At 38.3% G+C, this 22,676-nt stretch overlaps 1 protein-coding gene across 1 annotated transcript in view; it reads right to left on the bottom strand.

Annotated features, from left to right (window-relative positions):
- The window catches only part of LOC145768970 (mitogen-activated protein kinase kinase kinase 4-like), a 202,857-nt gene that overhangs the window by 170,799 nt on the left and 9,382 nt on the right, over nt 1–22,676 (bottom strand). The window contains exons 3-4 of the mRNA XM_082580572.1: nt 13,859–13,928; nt 13,549–13,603 (exon numbers count right to left, since the gene is read on the bottom strand). Of these exons, the coding sequence (XP_082436698.1) occupies nt 13,549–13,603; nt 13,859–13,928 (125 nt within the window). The remainder of the gene's footprint in view (nt 1–13,548; nt 13,604–13,858; nt 13,929–22,676) is intronic.

The following is a 22,676-nucleotide window of genomic DNA, read 5'->3' as shown; positions in this document are numbered from 1 at the left end:
ATTGACACGGAATGGCCCAATGGTAAATTTTCAAGTGGCTGGTGGCCGATCAAGCTCTCGTTAAATTACATTCTAATTTTGCACAATTAGTTTTAGTAGTAATTGGCAAGTTTTCCAACCCCAAGCTAATAAAAAATTTATAAAAAGGTTTTTTCACTCCACCCTAATGGACATGGTTAGTTGGGTATCAAACTTATTGGCATACCCCACTTTAAAAATGACGCCAAAATAACAATTTGAGCAAAAAAATGTTTTTTTGCGCAACATAAGACAAGCAATTAGCATGAGTAGCCTAACATACGATATGAACAACCAAACATTAGTGGCAGTTAACACGCCAAAATTAATCACATGACACAATATTATCAAAAACCATCTATGAAGTAATAGGACATTACAATAAGTAATAGCACAGCAGGGGCTCACACAAGCTCCATTAAGCAGGCAGCAAGGTGGTGTGTTGTGCTTAGCACATCGGTCTTCGCACCAAAGAGTGTTTACATTAATTACAGCTACTGAAACCACTGTGTTGCTGTTTTCTTGGGCAAGAAAGGTCAAAATGATTGCCTCCATCCAGTAATGGGTAGTTCCAAATTCAAGTCAGTTAATGTAAGTCACTGGAAACAGTGTATTACAGGCAACTCCAAAGCGAGTGCTGCAAAAATTGTCTATGTAGGCTACTGTGCTTCAATGATGTTTTTCCGTCCTGGAGGATAAAAATTAAATGACGACAACACCAGTGGGACATGAATCATAAATAGTGACACAGCAACAGGAAACGCTCATTAAGTAGGGCTTAGGGTGTACGGCTTTTACAACTTACAGTGAAACCATTGTTTTTTGTCGGGAAATAAGTAGTTATGACCACATGTGAATTTTTTTTCTCAACTCCATGGTTTCAAGGTCCCAACTGCCACTTTTCTACATTTAAACAAACCTTATTTATAGTGTAGACAGACAATTGATAACAACTTAATAACATTGAATTGCATAATTCAAAATTAATACAGAAATGAAATAGACCACATTTATGACCACATTTATGACTGTAGTATTTGTTCCAACATCAAATTTACATTAGATTCATTCAAGATAATTCGCAACTGTCAATCAGAGTATGAAACTAAAATTCATGAGGCACTCCAAATAAAGCAGCACAACCCCAGGCTCAACAAACAATTATTCGCTGGAGGGGCATCTTTTTTGTTGAATTTATATTAGCTTGCATTTATTTTATGTTATGTTGTCCGCTCACTATCTTGTCTCATGACCACACTCCCGCGTAATTATGACAGATTGCTACCACCTTTTGTGTTTGTTCGTCAGTTGTTGCTTGTACGCAGTTCAGTGCAGTTTTATTGAATTTCAGTCATTTATTATTAACATTTTACGAATAATTGTTTTGTTTAGATGAATTAAGACATTTTCCTGAAGAGGGCAGAAAGTTTTGCCGAAAACGTTTGAAATTATGTATCTATTTCATTTCTGTATTAATTTTGAATTATGCAATTCAATGTTATTAAGTTGTTATCAATTGTCTGTCTATGGTTTTTAAAAAGTACCTCTCTACCAAAGCTATATTATTTATAGTGTGTACCAAAAAAAATAAACACATCTCTTGATTTGCATTAACTGATCTATTTTCTTGCTTCTGCTTCAAAGGCACCAAACCCAATATGTTAGCAAGTGCAACAATACCTTCTGTCCATTTTTTATTATTACGAGAACATGTAAGATGAGTACTGAGCACACAAAAAGTAGATACATTTTTGGTACTCACTGTATGAAACCATTAACACTACTACAGTACTACAATGTTCAATGTACTCCTTTGGTGTTTTTCTACACCAAAATTTTGAAATATCAGTTTGAAAACAAACATTTCAAACGCTACCATAACACAAAAAGCACATAATCACATCAAAAACGAACAAGATTGAAATTTATTGCAGCAACATTCAGGGCTGCGGAGCCAAGCATTTTCTCTGGAGCTGGAGCCTTTTTTAAATGTCTGGAGCTGGAGCTACAAAAATTTTATCTGAGCACTCCAGCTTCAGGGTTGGGTAGCCTAATCTTGATTAGCTTAAAATCAAGTAGTAATATTAATAAACTGATGACATGAAGCTGCAAAATTACTACTTTAGTGTGCTTGCCCCTTTAAACAGAATTTTATATATAAATGCAAATTACTAAACCGTTTTGTCCTACTGTGGTAAATGCTATATAAACATACTTAATGGAGCCGGAGCAATTTTTTAAAAATTTGCAGCTCCGGAGCTGGCGCCGGAGCTATTGCATGAATGCTTGATGGCTCCGAAGCTAGAGTCGGAGCTATTGGATAAATGCTTGATAGCGCTGGAGCCGAAGCCAATGCTCTCTTACAGTGCCTCTATAGCCCTGGCAACATTGAATGCTGCAAGTAATCAGTGCATCATCGAAATAACATAACCTTTTATTCTATCATCAACATCATTCATTTTTTCCTGTGCCTGCATATCATACTATCCTTTACTTTTCCTTCAGTAATGCATTTTTTCACAAAAGCAATTGCTCTTTTATTTGACATCTGGTTGTTTTTTAATGAATGCCAGATGTTTGGGGTAGCGAGTGATATTAAACATGGTGAACATTGCATGATAATGTCATAACAAGAGGCAAGTTTCTTTTTACTTCTCAGCAACTTTTTCTGTTGCTTCTTTATTTAATGGGTTGGTAGTTATTTTATGGACATTCGGCTGTTAGTAGCTGAAGTTGCTATTTTACAGTGTTACAAAACTACCATAAAATATTCTGTGAATGAATTGAACAAGGAAAAGTATAATGATATGCTGCAACTACAATAGCTGTTTTTTTTGTTTTTTTTTAAATACTTAATCTATTTAACTATTAGTTTCAAAGACTAATGAGTACTGAGTAACTCATTCTAAGTCACAAAACGGCTGGGATGGGAAGCTGAACATCCAGGCAACAGCTCTTCATGTTTGTCAATTTTGAGTGGCCCGTTTGAGTTGACTACCTACCAGCAAACAGTACTAACAGTCTAACATTGCTGGACCATGTCACTGACAACCTTTAAACTAAACAGCTCAATATGTTATTCCTTATAACATTGAAGCAAGGCTAAAGTATCTTTGGCTTGCTGATGAGATTAATTATTGAACTTGCAATTATAGTGCAAGTCGACCACCGGCGTTTTCATAAAGCTGACTAGGACACTTTTGGGGCCCTTGCAGCCCCATAGCTCTTTGAAACCCACGCTAGTGACCACTGTGGCACACTTTTTTATATATCTAACTCTTAATGTTACTCATACTATCTGCAAAAAGCTTCAAAGTCCTTTTTAGTGGTTAAAATTCTCAACCCCAGAAGGCTACCATGATTTTACACCAAATTTCTTTCTTGAGTTGGGACCTTGAATTGTTGGAGTAGGAAAAAAATATTTGAGCTCATGAGTTTTTAGCTTATTTCCCGACAAAAAATTGGTTTCACTGGAAAATTTGAAAAAAAGTGTTGAAACCGTACAGTACACCCTAGTAGGGCATGGATAGGATACTAAGGCCCATATTCTAAGATCCAACTTGAGTTCAAGCTGAAACTCAAGTTTGACGGTCAATGTACTGTACTTGGTATACAATAGCCCAAGTCCAACTTGCTGATGCATTCAACAGCGTGTATCAAGATTCAAGATAGTGTGCAGCGTCCCTTGTTATGGTCTGCCTGTAGACACCATATAGGAGAACTCATTCTGTCTCAAATTTTTAATGATCTAAAATTTGAAATTACCAAGTCTCCTGATGTTACACTGTTCCTTCGCTACAAGAAGCATTTTGATCTCTTGCCACACAAAAACACCACTGAACCACTTGCAGGTATAAACATGACAAGTGGTAATGTGTAATATAAAAACTTTAGAGCAAAAACAGAAAGTCCTAGAACTTTGTTCTGTTCAGCATACTTTCCAGAGGAGTGATTATTTGGTACCCGGACATTTTGCCGAAAGGACATGTTGCCGAAAGACATTTTGCCGAAAGGACATTTTGCCGAAAGCTATTTTGCTAAATGGACATTTTTCCGAAACTCATTTTTGGGTTATATGTATCAATATTCTCCACAATGACTTTTAGTCTATCGTTCACAACCTTAGTCCTTTCGGCAATTTGTCCATCGGCAAAATGTCTTTCGGCAAAATGTCCTTTCGGCAAAATGTCTTTCGGCAAAATGTCTTTCGGCAAAATGTCCGTGCACGGATTATTTAGAGCTCATTGAACTCTGTCATATTTTCCTGGAAAATTCACTGCAAGACCCAATAACCTTCAAAAAGCCAGGAGCTTTGTATAAAGCCAGATGGATGGCAAAGCTGATCTACTCCATTAAGATATGTCTTTTGGAAAAATACATTGGAGAGCTTCCACCTGGCACTGTTACTACCACTCAACAAACCTCAAAGATAAGAGGCTTTGTCAACTTCGTCACTCTTGTGTATTCTCAGTGGTGGTTGACATGTTCATCACCCACTGATACTCCATGGAATGACTTGAAGTTTTGCAAGATGCTGTTCACTTACAGCAGTGGTTCCCAAAGTATGGGTCGCGACCCAAACATGGGTCGCGAAGGGTCAGAAAATGGGTCGTGCAGAGACGATCTAAATCTGCCAAAATAGGACTGTTATAAATTAATTTATAAAGAAACTTTTTTTTCTTCTATTGAGTTGTTTTAATCCCAACATCGACAGTATTATTGCATCTTACACTTTTATTTGGCTTCTCTTCTATCAATCAATTATGGCCAACAGTTTTACCGGCATTCAAGTCACTTCCTTCAACAAATCACGTTAAACGTAGATTATTCTCTAAGTTGACAATTTAAGATTTCTGAACTATTTTTTTAATTTGAAGTTAATTTTTATCTGCGACCCTGGTTGCAGGGAAGCCGCTACGTAGGCTGTGTTATAAAATGTTGTCAAACGAATACTTAAAGAAGAACAAGAAGAGACATCCGACATGTGCAAAAAAATGAGCGTAGGCTATTTTTTAGCACCAAGAAGAGGCACTGAAGCCAAGCCGGTTTGACTCTCCAACGAATCCAGCACTTTTACTTACCCTCTGAGCAAGACGAGCTACAGTACACCACTCTACAACTGGTTGTCTGTGTCTTGTTTATAGCAGGCATTTAAATAATCGGGAATCCCAGCGTCAAATGTCTGTCTCGCTAAAAGGAAATCCTTTACCATATTATACTGCAAACCCAACGTACCTTGGAGTAAAACTTGACCGGCAGTTGGCCTACAGACCCCACATCGAGTCACTCCGTGCCAAGGTTACCTCGAGAAATAACCTCTTGAGAAGCCTTGCAGGAACAGGATAGGGAGCCCGAGCATCAACCTTGGGTACAAGTGCACTAGCCTTGGTCTACAGCTCAACCGAATATGCCACAGCTGTGTGGAACCGTAGCAGAAATACAAAAAAGATGGATGTATGCATTAATGACACCTTGCGCATCATCACTGGCTGTCTCCGCCCCACACCTACTGCTTATCTACCAACTTTGGCTGGCATTGCTCCTGCTCATGTCCGTAGGGAAGATGCCTCTCACAAACTGGCTTTGCATGCAAGACTCGATCCTCAACACCTTCTCCACAGTCACTCCCGAAGATATGGACCAGTCAGACTTCAATGCCTGTCATCAAGGCGCCCATTTCATCGATATGCTACACAGCTTGTGGATAAGAACTTCAGCTGCATGGAGACATGGTCCCAGGAATGGAACGAGCTGCCACATATCCCTCCCCAGTTTTCAGTTATACCAGCACTCTCCATCCCTCCTGGAACATACCTCTCAAGAAAGGCATGGGTCACATTGAACAGGATCAGATGTGACGTTGGCTGCACTGGAGCTAATCTGTTTAGGTGGGGGTTGCACAATACGCCGATATGTGTCTGCGGAGCGGTAGAACAAACAATGCAATACATACTCCACGAATGTCCCATCTTACGGCCTCCAAGTGAAAACATCGGTACCATATTTGACAACCGGACCCAACTACCGTATCATGGCTGCACGATGAGGCATTGCCAATCTAAGCTACTACAAGTCAAACGAGAGAAGAGAAGAAGAAGAAGAAGAAGAAGAAGAAGCAGGCAAACATTGCAAAAACAGTATAGACTGCTGAAATTGTTTATACAGATTTTCTGCGTCTTGGGTCGCGAGATGTTCACAAAACTCATATTTGGGTCGCGCTCAAAAAAGTTTGGGAACCACTGACTTACAGCAACATCAATGGCTGGATTGCTGGGGTGGAGTGAAAAATTTTTTTTTTTAATTTCAAAAAGTGGTCTTGATATTTGGCCCCAAATATCAAATGAAATACTTCTATCATGATTTTGGGTTCTTGCACCCTCTAGTGGCCATGCAATTTCACCAAACAAGCTGAAAATAGCTAATTTTGCCATATCTCGATAACCGCTTATACTAGAATACTAGTTTTTGGCTTAAATGCTGCAGATGTAACATGTTTTTATCTTATTTCCATAGAACTTTGTCTTAAAAATGTACAGAAAAAAAGTTACAAGCAAATTATTGATTTTTAGAACGTCATTAAAAGTGTTGATCGGTATTACCAAGTTTGCAACGCTAATTTGTAGGTATTAATGCATGTTACAATATGTTATTACATATACATTGACTTTTATATCAACCTAGCAACATTTTGCTTTGTAGAGAGAACAATTAAACTTTCATTATATTGCATCATCCAATGAATATCAGCTTTGGTAATGTTGCATCACCATAAACTGGGTGGATAAGAAGGTATCTTCTTGTTTAACTCTACAAGAAAGGATAGATCGTTCAAAAGTGAATCAGTTAATAGTGGCCTACTCTAAGAAGTAATATTATAACTGTGTGTTTGACTATTGCAGATACCGTATGTAGTTTATCATAATATGTACAAGTAATTGAGCTGGTTAATTTAATTAGCTGAAACATTATGCTAACAAGAAAAAGATCCAAGTCTGTTGTTGCTTGCAAAAAGTTGCACGTGGAGAAAGTTTTCAAAGTGTTGATAGTTTTCCTTCTGGATTACTCCCAACTAAAAGACAAGTGATTGAACGTATGCTCAACTTTGATCACTTTAGAAAGTTGAAAACGGCTCGAATAGTTGCAAAGGAGCTACATGATAGATGGGTTTGGTGCAATGTATTTTCCATTCATGAGTTGAGTATTGCACAAAAAGTCAATCAACTGATGTTAAAATTTAGTGATTTAACTTGGTATCCTAAAAAATCTAAAACATCAGATCGTTATAAAGAACTGGAAACCACTTTCTTGCAAGATGTTGATAAGCTTTTTGACATCTTTTGCTGCAATGAGAAACAAAGAAAGCAATTGGAAAGTCAATATGGCTTAAGGATGGCACCAGATGATTATGCATTTTATGAAGATCAAAAAGCAGAACGCGTAGGAAAATGTTTGGGTGAAGTTGTGCCACTTTCGCCAGCTGATAAAAGATTTGGAAGGCAGTCAAGATCAATCCAACATCGTGATGTTTCTAACACAGGTGCCAGCATCTTTATTGAGCAATTCAATTGTAGTTCAAGCGATTTAGAGTCCATGCAATCAACATCTTCTGGTAATAATTCAATTTTTACGAAAGAATCTCAATCATCAAACCAAAATCGTGTAAAGTGGACCAACTTGGCAAGAGTTTGTGAAAGGTATAATCTATCGGACCGTGCAGGAGCTGCTGTTGCAACTTGTGTTTTGCAAGATGTTGGTATGATCAACGAAAAAATTGATTCATTTGTGGTAGATCGTAGCAAGTTACTAAGAGAGAACGGTGCAAAAAAGAAATACAAGAAACAGAAGCAGAAAACTTGAAGCTTGTAAATGGACTCTACTTCGATGGAAGAAAAGATGCCACTTTAATTATGGTTAAAGCACCCACTGGTAAAAGCTATATGACAACAGAGCTGGAGGAACATTTTGTTTTAGTAGAACCCGGAGAATATTACCTCACTCACTTGTCCCCTCCCAATGGAAAAGGTCGTGTTTTGGCAAAAGAAATATTTGAGTTCATTTCCAACACCGAACTCTGCACAAACTTAGCTGTTGTGGGATCAGATGGTACAGCATCAATGATAGGGCGATTCATTGGCTGCATTCGTGCAATGGAAGAACTGCTACAAAGACCACTTCAATGGGCTATCTGCTTGCTTCATGCTAATGAGCTTCCTTTACGACATGTTTTCACAGAATTAGATGGTACTACACGAAGCCCAGATAGTTTTAGTGGTCCAATCGGTTCAAAACTAGATGGTTGTGTTTCTGAATGACCAGTTGCTAAATTCAAAAGCATCCCAAACCCTCACTTTCCAGAACTACCTCAGTGTGTTGTTGCAGACTTGAGCACAGATCAAAAGTATGCCTACCAAATGTGCACAGTTGTTTTGATAGGTGTAGTTGAACTAGATCTTCAATATTTAGAGGTTGGGCTGATTGTTCATTCAAGATGGTTGACTCTTGCATGTCGAATATTGAGGTTCTTTGTGGGACAGAGTGAGCCATCAAGCAATCTGAAATATCTTGCACAATTTTGTGTGTAGGTGTATTTTCCATCGTGGTTTGAAATCAAAATGCACAATTCCATTGTTGATGGTGCTAAGAATTTCTTCAATATTGTTTTCCGTGTCACAAAGCTGCCAAATACACGAATTCGCACCATTGCACTATCTGTGTTACAAAGAAATGTGTTTTTGCACATCCAGAAGATGTTTTGCTGGGAGGGAATGCTTGGTGATAATCATGAAGGCCTCCGAAGACTTGCAGTAAACAAGATCACAGCTATGCGTAAATCAAACGCACAATACCACATTCCAATTGACAACTTTGAAGGTAATGAATCATGTAAATGAATCCAAATCATGTAAATGAATCCAAACCTCAAAACAGCAACATTGACACCAACATCAGATTGATCATTGACACCAACATCAACATTGACACCACAAAACATGTTTCTTGAGGTGGCTGCTGACTAGATGACCGTTTGGTCTTTTCGCAGTCTCCTCGTCATATGACACACAACCGATTATTATTGTATACTTTGTATTCTTTTCATGTTTGTGTTTGTGACAAATAAATGAACTGAACTGAACTGTTCCAAATTCCAGTTATCAACATCAAGGCTAAATCTTTCCACCAAATTGTCAACTTAAACCTCAAAGATATCGAACAGCCACCAGCAATCAAGAACTTGTCAGACCTCGAGCTGGAAAATCTGAGAAAATCACCATTAAGGCTCAATCATCCTTGCCACAACCAGGCAGTGGAAATACATGTGAAAGTGGTGACTGAAGCATCTGCTCATGTATCTGGATTCAAACGTAGAGATGGCCTCATCAGACAAAAACTAAAGTCCCGAAAGCTGATGAAATTCTTCAATACCAAACACGATTTCAATGTTTGTGCAGACTAATACTGTGAGATACTGAAACTACCTTTGAAATTTTTGTGTATTCAATATGGAGTTGTGTGATACAAACCAAATAAATAAAAAAAATAAATAAAGAAAATGGAGTAAGATGGTATGGACAATGGACATGTGATAAGGAGGGAGGAAGGAAGTTTTCTTAGAAAGGCACTAGATCTAAAGGTGGATGGGAAGAGGAAACGCGGTCGTCCAAGAAGAACGTGGAAACAACAAGTGAAGGATGAATTTAAAAAAGTCGGACTGAAGGAGGAAGATGCAAGGCACAGGGTGAAATGGAGAAAAGGGATTAAAACAATTGCTGCGCGGAAACAATCGGCCACCCCCACTAGTGGGGAACAAACCGACGATGGATTATGATGATGATGATGAAACCCTACAGCAGCATGTCGGTAAGAATGTGAAGGACTGATTCACATTAAGTGCTTTGACTCCGATATGACACTTGAAACACAAATTAGATATGCAATTGTGCACACAATGAATTTAGTTTATTTATGAATTTCTAAAACAAAACTATACGGGTATTCTTCCCTATCGAAGCCGAACTGCGACAGTGTGAATCAGCCATTAAAATAGTGGGTTTCCCAAAGTCCCTTTTGAAATTAGACTGTTTTATTGATTCTTTGATTGCTAAGATCAAGTGTATTTACACTAGAAGGGGATTTCATTTGTTTGAGTAAGTTTTTAAAAGTAGTTCTAATTGATGGGGTTTGTTTTATAGTCATAAGATCAATCATTATAGACTTTTGACATCGCACCCACTGCATCAGTACTTGATTTTGCTTTAAAAAATCAATAATTTGCTTGTAACTTTTTTCTGTACATTTTTAAGACAAAGTTCTATGGACTTAAGATAAAAACATGTTACTTCTGCAGCATTTAAGCCAAAAACTAGCTTTCTAGTATAAGCGGTTATCAAGATATGGCAAAATTAGCTATTTTCAGCTCGTTTGATGAAATTACACGGCCACTAGAGGGTGCAAGAACCCAAAATCATGACAGAAGTATTTCATTTGATATTTGGGGCCATATATCAAGACCACTTTTTGATATTCAATTTTTTTTTTCCTCTACCCTACTGTATTGCAACCAGTGCTCTGAAGGCATTAAAGAGACACGGTCTTTGGTACTTGACAGAGGAAAGAATTCCTCTTTTTCTATTCAGTGAACATACTCCTGCTAAAGAAAAGAGGTTTATTGCTGACCGAATGCCACAGCCCACAATGCATTGATACACACTCAGCCATCCCAAAACAGCGACATGGATCTGGATTTGGAAAGCCAACATTTCCACAACGCCTTGGTTGGGCCATGAACAAGGCTTGGTGATTTAGTTGGACAAGATTCATGGTATTTTTTCAATTTGTTGAACCTGAACCATGAATTTCTGCACATGCCTGTTATTGAATGGCATGATAACAGCACCTTCAAAGAAAACCTGGTAAATGTCCAAGGAATCACTGTAATTTTAATTAATTAATTAATGACTGTGCTGAAAAGTATATAAAATTAAGCTCAGACTTCTTGGGATTTTCTCTATATAAAATAAAGCTCAGACTACCAAGACATCCCTGAAGTGGCACAAGAATACAGAAAGTGTCAACCATCCCTTCGCAAAAGAAGCAACCCTTGTTGATGATGCCCAACTGCCTCTTTGAGGATTATATGCATGCATCAATGCATCATCAATCATGAATATAATTATGTTAATCAAATGGCTTAGAGAAAATCGTACTTGCAGTTTTTGAAAAATGTAACTAATTGCAGGATTATAGAGAACTTAAGCCCATGTTTCAGTCCAATTTTTTTAGCACTCGCTTTAGAGTTGCCTGTAATACACTGTTTCCAGTGACTTACATTGGTATGACTACCCATTACTGGATGGAGGCAATCATTTTGACCTTTCTTGCCCAAGAAAACAGCAACACAGTGGTTTCAGTAGCTGGAGTTAATGTAAACACTCTTTGGTGCGAAGACTGATGTGCTAAGCACAACACACCACCTTGCTGCCTGCTTAATGGAGCTTGTGTGAGCCCTTGCTGTGCTATTACTTATTGTGATGTCCTATTATTTCATAGATGGTTTTTGATAATATTGTGTCATGTGATTAATTTTGGTGTTGTGTCAATTACCACTTATGTTTGGTTGTTCATATCGTATGTTTGGCTAGTATTCATGCTAATTGCTTTTCTTATGTTGTGCAAAAATGAAAAAAAAATTTTGCTCAGATTGTTATCTTGGCAGCATTTTTGAATTAAAGTGGGGTATGCCAATAAATTTGATACCCAACAACCCGTGTCTATCTAAAGTGGTTTTTGAGTTATGGCGATTGAAGTAGACAGAAATTTCGGAGTCGCAGTGGGGGGGTAAACGGAAGGCCATGACATTAAAATTTATTGTAAAGTTGTTTTTTTCCAAAATGGAACAGAATTAACTTAGGGACAGATAAAAATTCAAATAAAAGGAGCAAATGCAACACCCTAGCGCCGGTGATCGCAGCTGGATATATTCCATACTTAATAGCAAATGTTCTCCCACAATACAACAGTGGTGATTATGACACGCTGACCTTATTCTGCGTAACTCTTTGATACTACATATTTTTGACTGTTAATCTATGATCATTCTATTACGAAATTAAATAATTGGCCAGAAGAAACTGGCGGCCATACTTGGCCGACTGAGAAGGTACTACCGGCGGTCATTCAATCATGCCATACATTAGTGGTTCTTAAACTTTTTGAGACACGCCTCCCTTTTACAATTCTAACAAAATTCGCGCCCCACCTATTGTTTCAAAATAAAAAAACATTAAGCAGTACAGCTATTCGTTTCCAGTTAAGTTGTATTAATGCGAAAGATGTGACTGTTTTTTTGGATACTAAATGTTTAATTCGAGGATTAGTAGCAGAAAATGCACATCTCAGATCGGCTTCACAGTCAAGTTTGTGTATAGATTTTTTCTTTTTATGTTCATGAGAGTAGAACAAACATTTCCGCACAAGTAAGTGGATGAAAATGGAAGAAGTGTGCGTATAGCCACAGCACCCACACTCTTGTAAATGTCTGTACATGTTTCACCCAGAACTCAGTTAGTGGCTTTGCTTTAAAGTCGTCCCTTTCAGTAGAATTTCATGTTAGCTCCAAGAATTCCTCTTGTAAATTGTTTGTGGGGTTTCTTCTCCCGAGCTATCATGTGGGCAATTACGTTCTACACTACAGCTTCTGCCCACGACGATTGGCGAAAGCACTAGCTATACTTGCAATCTTCATTTTTTTAAAAGAGTCTTTCTTGTATTGAAAAAAAGCTAATTGTTTACTTTGGTGGTCAAGGCGTTTTTTTTCAAGATGACGCTGGGAACGAGTTGGTCTCAAATCGTCATTGCTCAGATTTTAAAAACATATGACACATTGTGGTACAACTTGGTCATTTACTATGGCATCTATAAAGTCAAAATTCAGATAATCTTCGTCATACTTTCTCTTTTTTCCACTCATTTTATGTCAATAAAATTGATTAATTAAAAATAAACCTAATTAAATCAATGTTAAAAAAAAGTTTACGCATGGTACTGTTGTAGAGTTCGGGATACTGCTGCACTTCTAGCCGCTGTCACTTGTCAGTCAGTCGTTGCCATTATTATTACAATTAGAGCTTGAGGCTGTTGTGCCAGAAAGCCGTTGTGTTACGAGAGTTAAGGTGTCGCAGAAACATTTAGAATTGTCTAAAACATCACAAAGAATGCGAGATGTGACAACAACAAGCTCTACAAACACTGTGCCACTGTAACACAAAGTTTCATCTTCAACAATCGACTGTCCAGCGTAGTTGTGAATACATGTTTAACATGAATTCATGCAGAATTTTTCAATTTCTTGCGCCCCCCTTGTGAGCCTCACACGCCCCCCAAGGGGGGCACGCCCCCAGTTTAAGAACCACTGCCATAGATACTTAGCGGCCATGGCCACGATGGCCGCCAGCTGCTTTAAGGCTTGGTACAGTGTTTAGAAACTAAAACAAGCAGCAGCAATAGTATAGTATTACTCCTTGTAGTGCCCACCTGCTTAAAGGCGTCAAAGCAGGTTTCGAAATATTCATTGGAAAGAGGAAACATGCTGGAATAAAAAAGCAACAACAATTGCCAACAGAACATGAGAATTAAAATCAGTCCAAGCAAAATTATAGTTCTAGTTGCTTACATCTACTGAATAGACATTAGACAAGCAATGTATTTTAGTTTTTACTCAAATTTTATCATCAACCTGGTGTTCCTAAATATTTAAGGTTTACACACTGCAATATGAGGATAACATAGCAAAACATAAAATTTCAAGACAAAGAATTCATAAAATTCTTCATACAACTGGTACCTATTTCTTAAAAAATCTTTCGGTTCTTTGGGGTTGGCTACAGCAGTAACTTGAAGAAGATCAGCACTATCTGAAATAATTTAGAGATACATGAAACGTGTGTTGTATATTTTGGCTTGTTTTTGTTGAAACAATGTGCCTTGCTTTCGTTCTCCTTAGGATTTCTCTATTGCGTTTTTGTTAATCAGCGCTTCTCGTTTTGCTTCACAATATATATTGGGTGCACGCCTTTTGAAAGCATTCTTGCAATTTTGAATACAGTAGGAAACTTTTGTATGACTCTTGTTGAATGACTTAAAAACGCAACAACGTGCAACATAAAAACTTCAATAAAATTTATGTTTTTACAGCAGGGGTTCACATTCTTAATCGAGGTGCAGGAGCTGTTCCTTGGGGTGCAGGGATGCTGCATAAGGTGGAGGGAATTTTTTTTATCACATAAAAAATCGAATGAACCAAAATTGGTGTATGGACCATTGGACCTAAAACCAACTTCTGAGATGGTTTTTCTTTTGTGCCACCTACACCCTACCCTACACTCTTGTGGCCCATATTTTTTAAAGGTCATCCGAGTGCCAAATTCCATAAAAATTTCACTTGGAAACCGGTTATGCTAGAATATTGGTTTTTGGCTTAAAATGTTTGGAAGGCCCATGTTTATATCTGCTATAATGCAAGTTTTGTCTCATTTCTACTACGGTACATAAGCTAGAATTTGCCAAAATGAAGTTTTACCTTATTCTCATGAAAAATATAGCATCCAAGATGTTTGATTTTCCCATGAAACTTATAACCTATAATAACTGTCTGTTGAGAAATGTAATAATTCATATCTCAACAGGCAGTTATTCGCCTGTGGCTCATTGTTCCCTTTGTGTGTGTTCTAATTGTTTGCTACATGCCTATACTTAACACCTTGTGTAATCTGTTTCCGGTTGTATTGAATAGTAATCATTCTTGTATCATATTCTCAGTTCACAACTGTTCACTTGCAGGAGATTCAACAATTCTAGCCTATTTTTAAGTGCAATTCTATATAATTGGTTCATTAACCGACAGACTAAAACTCACCAGTCAACACCTACACTAGGTTACTGCACAGAACCACATGCACTTAGCAGAATGTCATGGATGACCAAGCAGTGTAAGCACCATTGAACAATGTACTTCCATAGAAATTACATGATAATATACAATGACAAAAGAAAGGGAGGATGATCAATTGATCATTACTATTCAGTCTTCAAAATTAGCATATTTTTGCTTCGGCAAAAACGTTGCCGAGGCCAAACGGCAAAAGTTGAAATTGCCTCGGCAATTGCTGTGAAAATTTATTACGAAAAGATTGTACCAAAACATGTAAAATGAGAAGAGAAAAATACACTAGAGTAGTCTATCACGACTGCATTGTTTGATTTGAAACCCGCTATCAGTTTTATTAACCTCGTTTCGCTCATTTTGCTAATTACTTATGTATATACAGGCCTCGAAATTCACGGCGGACACCGCGGACATGTCCGCCGTCACAGCATGTGATGTCCGTGGGAAGTACCATCTAGATCGGTCATATTTGTCCGCCGAAAAATAACACAAGAATTAGCGATACAAATTGTCATTGCACAGCACGAACAATTATTGCAAGAATATAATTTCCTGCGTATTCTAGCGTGGTAGCGCGCATTAGGGTGCGTCGCGTGCCCCCAAAATTTTAAAAAATGATCGAAAACAAAATTATTTTTTTTTGTTCGTGAGGCTTGACTAAAAAAGCAAAATTACAAAATTTCAAAGAATTTGGTCAAGGTCTAGGTGCTCCACATCCCAATTGCCCGTATCCCCTTGTTAGCTTCACAACAGGGTGGATTGAAAAAAATTTTTTTTTTTAAATTACAAAAAGGGGGTCTACACCCCTGAGAAATTGGCAAAAAACAACAACAAAACTGGTTTCAGGGAGTTGTACCACCTATTGGCTGTGCTACCCCCCCCCCCCCATTTTATGGGGGAAGACCCCCAAAATTCTCAAATCGGATGTAACTTTGGAACTGCTGGTGCTAGGAACATGAGTTTGGTATCAAATAATGCAGAATTGTAATGTTTTTATCTGCTCTAAGAGGACTTTTTGCCTTAATTTCACTAGAAAAAAAGTTATGACAAAAAACGTATATTTGACAATGTTTTGGACAAAAACGGTAGCGCAAGCACAAAGTAATGGGTAAATGCACATGCTGTACTGCATATACTGGTCACAGATGACTTGGATACTTTTGCTTATTGCATTTGCAATAAATATACAGCATAGTATGCAACTATGCATAATATACGGCACACATGACATAGAGAATACAAGGGTTAATCGAGAGGATGTTGGCAGTGATCTAACGGTACAGTAGTGTGATTGGTAATACAATATAGTGCTCATGTCATGTACACACACAGCTGCATGACCTGGGGGTTACTAACTGGACTGTTCAAAGTGTAGGTGCATAAAACATATAGTGTAATTGGTAGACGTAATTGGTGATGGGTAGACTGTGATCTGCCATGAAATCATTGTCAAGAAAATACCACCACACAGATTGATATACTCCATACTGCTGCATGTGCTAGACTACCGGTACTACATTGAGACTTCAGCAATCAGCACAAAAAGGTGAACATGTCAATCTAGTGGGTTAACCCTAGTGGGAATTGCTTCTTGCTGTTGAATTCTTTCATAAATTGACAAGATCGTACCTGATGAATCAGCCCAGGTCATCCCTTCTTTCAAAACCTACAGCATATAAGCTTGCTTCAGTCACAAGATTGACGTAACGCTCCACTGCTTGGTTGTGGCAAGGATAATCCAGCCGCAGAGGTTCGTCGATGACATTGTCAAGCTGTTGATCTGTTAGCGATCTCATGATAGGTGGCTCAGACTTATGAACTGTACCAAGCTTCACAAGTTGGTGGTATGATTTTGTTTTAATATTAAGCTGTTGCACAAGAAATCTGCATATTGCAGGTGGCACCGCTGGTGAAATTTCCTTTCTCAGCTTTTGATTTTCATCTTCTGCTTTTTGTGAGGAGCCAACATGATTCTTGCTTTGCTTTTCCTGTGCTTGTGAACCTAAGGAATAGATTTGTTGGACTGCTGCTCTTCTAACTTGGCAGCCTTCATCGCCTAGCATACCAACAATGACATTTTCAGATTGAGCAAATAATGCATTGCGTTCCAAAACCTTCTTGGAAATCTCTTTTACTTCTTGCTTTGGGAAGATTTCTTTGCAACATGTTGAAGAAGTTTTTTAACCCATCAGATATAATAATGAATTGTGGTGTTATATTTCAAACCAAGATGGGAAGCAAACCTTGATGCACTATGCAGTACTCCGGAATGGCCTGTTTCGGTGAGTCCGATTCGGTGAGTCCGATTCGGTTAGTCCGATTCGGTGAGTCCGATCCCTTAACGGGGGATTTTTTCAATTTTTTTTTATAATTATCGGGTACCATGGCCTAATTATCATTGCCGTTTTAGGGTTAGGGGTTAGGAGTTAGGTTTAGGGGTTAGAGGTTAGGAACTCACCGAATCAGACTCACCGAATCGGACTCACCGAATAGTAGCAGACCCGCAGTACTCAGACAAGTTCATGAAACTTTTGGAAGGGTTGATTACATGAGTCGTAAGTAGCCTACAAGCAAGTGTTAGCCACCTTGAATGACATAATTCCCCGACTGACAAAAACTGCAAGTCTTCATCAACATTCAACATGCCCAATTGCCCAAGCGCAATGCAGGCATAATCCATATATTACACCGGTCTACAAAAAAAGATTTTTTATTGCTCCATGAACTTTGAAGACTGATTTAGAGTAATTTTGGGGTGCTGAATCCGAATCTGACCTCAGATTTATCCTATCACGTCAGTTTGTGAGATATGATAACAACAAATTGTTACTTTTGTCAAAAGTGGAAGATTTGGCGTTGCGTTCACCACCAACATATGCAGTGCTATAGCGAAAGGTTAGTGTTAGACAGGCCAAAACAGCCTTTAAGTAAGGTTACTGGCTAAGCATTGCCATAGGCCTGCTAAAAATTTTGTAGTTTTATGCAAAACATTGATGGGGGAGGGGGTCAGTTATACTTTTAGCCTCCCTTTTAGCTTGTTATTACTGCCTTGTTAATAATGTTGCTTAGAAAGCAAATTGGTATCAAAATTATAGTTGGTGACTTGGTGAGTGTATTCCAGCTACTTATAGTACTTATGCACTACATGGCCTGGATTTCTGGATATAGCACAATGTGTAACGTGCAATAAACGCAACGTCAAATCTTCCACTTTTGACAAAAATAACAATTTGCTGTTATCATATCTCACAAACCTGACGTGATAGGATTAATCTGAGGTCAGATTCGGATTCAGCACCCCAAAATTACTCTAAATCAGTTTTCAAAAGTCCATAGAGCAAAACTCGAGCTGTTATGTTAAAACAAGGTATTTATGGACTATAGGGTCAAATTCCTGTATTTTTAACTGCAATGTGGAGGACCTAAACATTAATATTTTTTGCTGAAACTTCATATTATTGCTATTTCAGTGAAACCTCACCACTGAAAAAAAATAATACAAAAAATATGAACATTGGGGCACATGACGCACCCTAGCGCGCATCTAGAAAAAGTTAATATTGTATCCCTTAGCTTCCGTTCAAGCAGGAAAACCTTCGATTTTTACATTGCTTCAACGATGGATGACATTGAATCAGCGTAACAAAGGTGAATTCTTCGCTAAGAATCGATGGGAGTACCGTACATTTACACTAATCACGCGCAACTTAGTTCAAGTCTTACGTCACAATGTCTGGCTTTGATCTCTGAGTAATATTGATAAGGCAAGCTTGGCTACAAAATTAGATTACACGAGTAGGCTATTACAGCAAGATGCAAAAAAAATTGTTAACTTTTGGTACGGAATTACTAAGAAAAATCACAGGGAAAATTGTAAAAGTGAGAATGAGGGCAATGAACCTACTCGCTCTTTGACACTTTTGCTCACATGACACGCAAAAATAAACCTAATGGAAGAAGCCTAGTGAAACTTTGCACAGCAGAAAATAGTAGAGTTAGTGTGGGAGTTTTCTGACTCAAGTCCAGAGCATTGTGACGCAAGAAGCCGTACGACCTCGTTCGGTGAAAGTCAATCAGTTATGCAGCGTATTAAGCAGCTACACGGCGCTTTCACTCTTCAAGCGCACGTCGTTGGTCTGATGACAGCCTTTCATAGCGACTTCGGTGAAATTTTAAAAAGCCTTCCAATCCATAGCTATAGTTCTCAAATGGCGAAGAATTATCAAAATAAAGTGATTAAGCATGACAATCGATGTTAAAACTGGTGTGTCCGCCGTGAGACTTGATTTGTCCGCCGAGATAGCTGCTCAGACCGGACACGTTTGTCCACCGTCAACAAAAACGAATTTCGAGGCCTGATATACCTTCAATTATACCTTCAAAGCCAAAAAGCCTTTTTTGCTTTCGGCATTCATTAAGTCAGTTTAAATGATCTAAATCTCTTTCGCAAAGTATTTCATCTTTGAAACACCACTTGTAATACTAATAGCCATTTTTGTTGCCCCTCAACCATCAATTTACTGGGGGGGCGGCGCCCCCCGGAAGTCGGTGCATATGTCACAAATGTCACTGAGCTTGTTGCTGAACCACGGCAGTTGAACCTGACCTTGTTTCTGACTAAACAGTGTAACTCGTAAGGGACCTTCCAGAAATTCCATCAGAAGACATATTGACTGCACTGCATCTTACATATGACAACGATAACCGAGAGATGCAACGAGTTGGTCTCAAATCGTCATTGCTCAGATTTTAAAAACATATGACGCATTGTGGTACAACTTGGTCATTTACTATGGCATCTATAAAGCCAAACTTCAGACAATTTTTGTCATACTTTCTCTTTTTTTTACTTATTTTATGTTAATAGAACTGATTAATTAAAAATAAACCTAATTAAATCAATGCTAAAATTAAAAAAAATATTTTAAGCATGGTAGGCTACTATTGTAGAGTAGGCTACATGGTAGGCTACTACTGTAGAGTTGGGGATACTGTTGTACTTCTAGCCTCTGTCACTTGTTGGTCAGTCGTTGCCATTATCATTACGGTACAACTAAAGCTCGAGGCTGGTGTGTCAGAAAGCCGTTGTGTTACGAGAGTTAAGGTGTAGCGCAAACATTTAGCAACGTTTAAAACATCACAATAAATGCAAGATGTGACAACAACACGCCCTACAAACACTGTGCCACTGTAACACAAAGTTTCATCTCCAACAATTGACTGTCCAGCGTAGTTGTGATTTGTGAAGACATGTTTATTGTTTAGTCATAATTTATGCAGAGTTCTTCAATTTCTTGCGCCCCCCTTGTGAGCCAATCTAAACTTTAGAGAGTAGTAACTGTATTTGATTTGAGGTAACAAAATTTATGTTTTATTAAATTTAAGAAATAGCGAATGCAGACTGTTTTTCAATATCTTAGATTTAATTTTATTAATGTGAAGCATGCTGCTGGCTCTCTTCACCAAAAGAGGATATGCATAAACCCTTCACAATCTTAACCTAGCCTAGCTTAGCTGCAACTGATAAAATTTTGCAATGTTCAAATAGTGGCAAAAACAACCATGTGGAAAGTGACGTAATAAAAAACAGTACAATGTGAAAACAATTATCTGAAAACACCAAACTAGAAATCATCAGCGTTGTTTGAACTTAATCTCCTTTCTTTTGAAAAATTTATTCTATTTTTGAAATTATACACTAAGATTTCCATTGGGCCTTCATGGACCCCCTAAAACTAGTCTGCGTACCCCTTGGGGGTCCACGGACCCCAGTTTAAGAACCCCTGGTCTATAGCCTATATAGCAAACACAATCATGTACGGTACATAAATCTGTAAAATACTCATTGATAAAAATGATTTTGGATAGCTATGCGCAGGGCTGCGCCTTTTTCGGTGACGAGGTCACTCGACACGCTATAACTATTCGACAAGCGCCGTGCCTTACGGAAAAAAAACGAAAAAAAGGAAAAAAACTGAGAGAGGATTAAATGTCGTCAGATCGAGGAACAATCGGGGGGGGGGGACATCAGTCACGTGATGCAATGATAAAAGTGTTGACTTACATAAACTTTCTTGCGCCAGGTACTTCAAAGCAAGGTCTAAAAGCGACGCTTCACACGAGAAACTCCCAAGGTATCAGCGCCGCCATTTTGAACACTGCGGGAGAATGCTTTGATCGAAGTTCCAACGCCTGGCATCAAACATTTTGCAACACACGTTTCGTGCTATTCGACACAACGGGTTTCTTTTATAGATAAAATAACCGAAGTAGGCTACTTTTAGTTGTCAACGTGTTTGCAAGTTTGTATTTATGTCTGACTTATGCACTTGTTGTTCCAAGATTGCAGAAATGTTTTGCAATGTGAATAAAGAGTAGTAGACAGATAAACACGGTAGCAACTCGATTTCCTTCCACTAAAAGAGTTTCTGTGATTACGTAATGAGCGATTTTGCACATTCACAAAAGCACACAACCCAGCTAGCAAAACCCGTTGTTTTTACATTGATTCAACGTCTGCAGACGTTGAATCACAATGCATGACATGTATAAACAAGTTTGCTGGCTGGGAAGTCTGAACATCTGCAGGAAATATGTCTTGCACCAGGCGAGATGCCATCCTTTGAAAGATTTAACAATGATGGATTTATGTAGCCAGTGCATGATGACGAAAACAAATTTAAGATTTCCTTTCTGTTATATAACTTAAAGCAGGTGATTGATACAGGAGAAAATAATTGCAGAAGCACACAATAAAAGAACACAATAAAGCCTACTTATTACGTAAGTTTTTTACATCAAGAAAATAGCCTAGTTTCCGACCAGATGTTCAGAATCAGAAACACAGATAAGAAAAGTCGCTATATTATATATAAGAGTTCGCTTCTAGAAGAATAGTAGGTAGGCCTAGTCACTGGGAGTGGACAAGGCAAGGTAATAGGCAAGTTGTAAGAACAGCATAGCTTTGCCCAACTAAAGATAGGATAGTCTTCAGTTAGTCAGTATCCTATAATGACTAAAAAACGAAAGAATCACAACACGGATCTGTTCGAAGGAGCTATCGAGAGAAGCATTGCCACGTCACTATGCAACTTATCATTCAGGTAAACTTCCAGCTAATGGCGTTTAGTAGCCTAACATCGCAAAGCATTCTCAATTTTGAACATGTTTAATTTAATAGTGGTAAGCAAAAGCATGCTTAGTAAAATGCACCTACTACGTTTTCACTTTTCAACAATAAAATTTTATAGATAAACCTGTTCAAGTGCATAAGGAACAACGCATCGATACATTCTTTTCTCGACGAGACAGTGATAACGTTTCTGAGTTTGCCCAAGCACAACCAACAAGCAGTTCAAGTTCGGTCGGTGAGCTTCCATCTGCAAATAAGGTCAGGCCCTGGCGATAGCACGTCTTCACTAGATGTTCAAGCTCATCAGGAAGCGATCAGGAAGTTGCAACGACCTCTCAATCTCATGTTGAAGTACCACCAACAATCGAAAGATCTAGGTCTGAAGTTGGAACGCTCTCCAACGAGTTACGAGACGAACTACGGTAAATACATATTCGGCTGGTTTCTGTAACTTGCTGTGCTGTCTATCCATTCTTCCCTAAGAGTTTTTTAACACAGAAAAAATTTAAATCATAGAAAAATGACTGGCGTTATAGTGGAAGAAATTCGACGCAACAGGCCAAGTTCCTCCACCAAAAAAGCAAA

Source organism: Aplidium turbinatum, chromosome 4 (genome assembly GCF_918807975.1).
Source record: "Aplidium turbinatum chromosome 4, kaAplTurb1.1, whole genome shotgun sequence".
NCBI lineage: Eukaryota > Metazoa > Chordata > Ascidiacea > Aplousobranchia > Polyclinidae > Aplidium > Aplidium turbinatum.
Note: the sequence above shows the minus strand (reverse complement) of the source record. Positions and strands in the feature narration are given on the sequence as shown.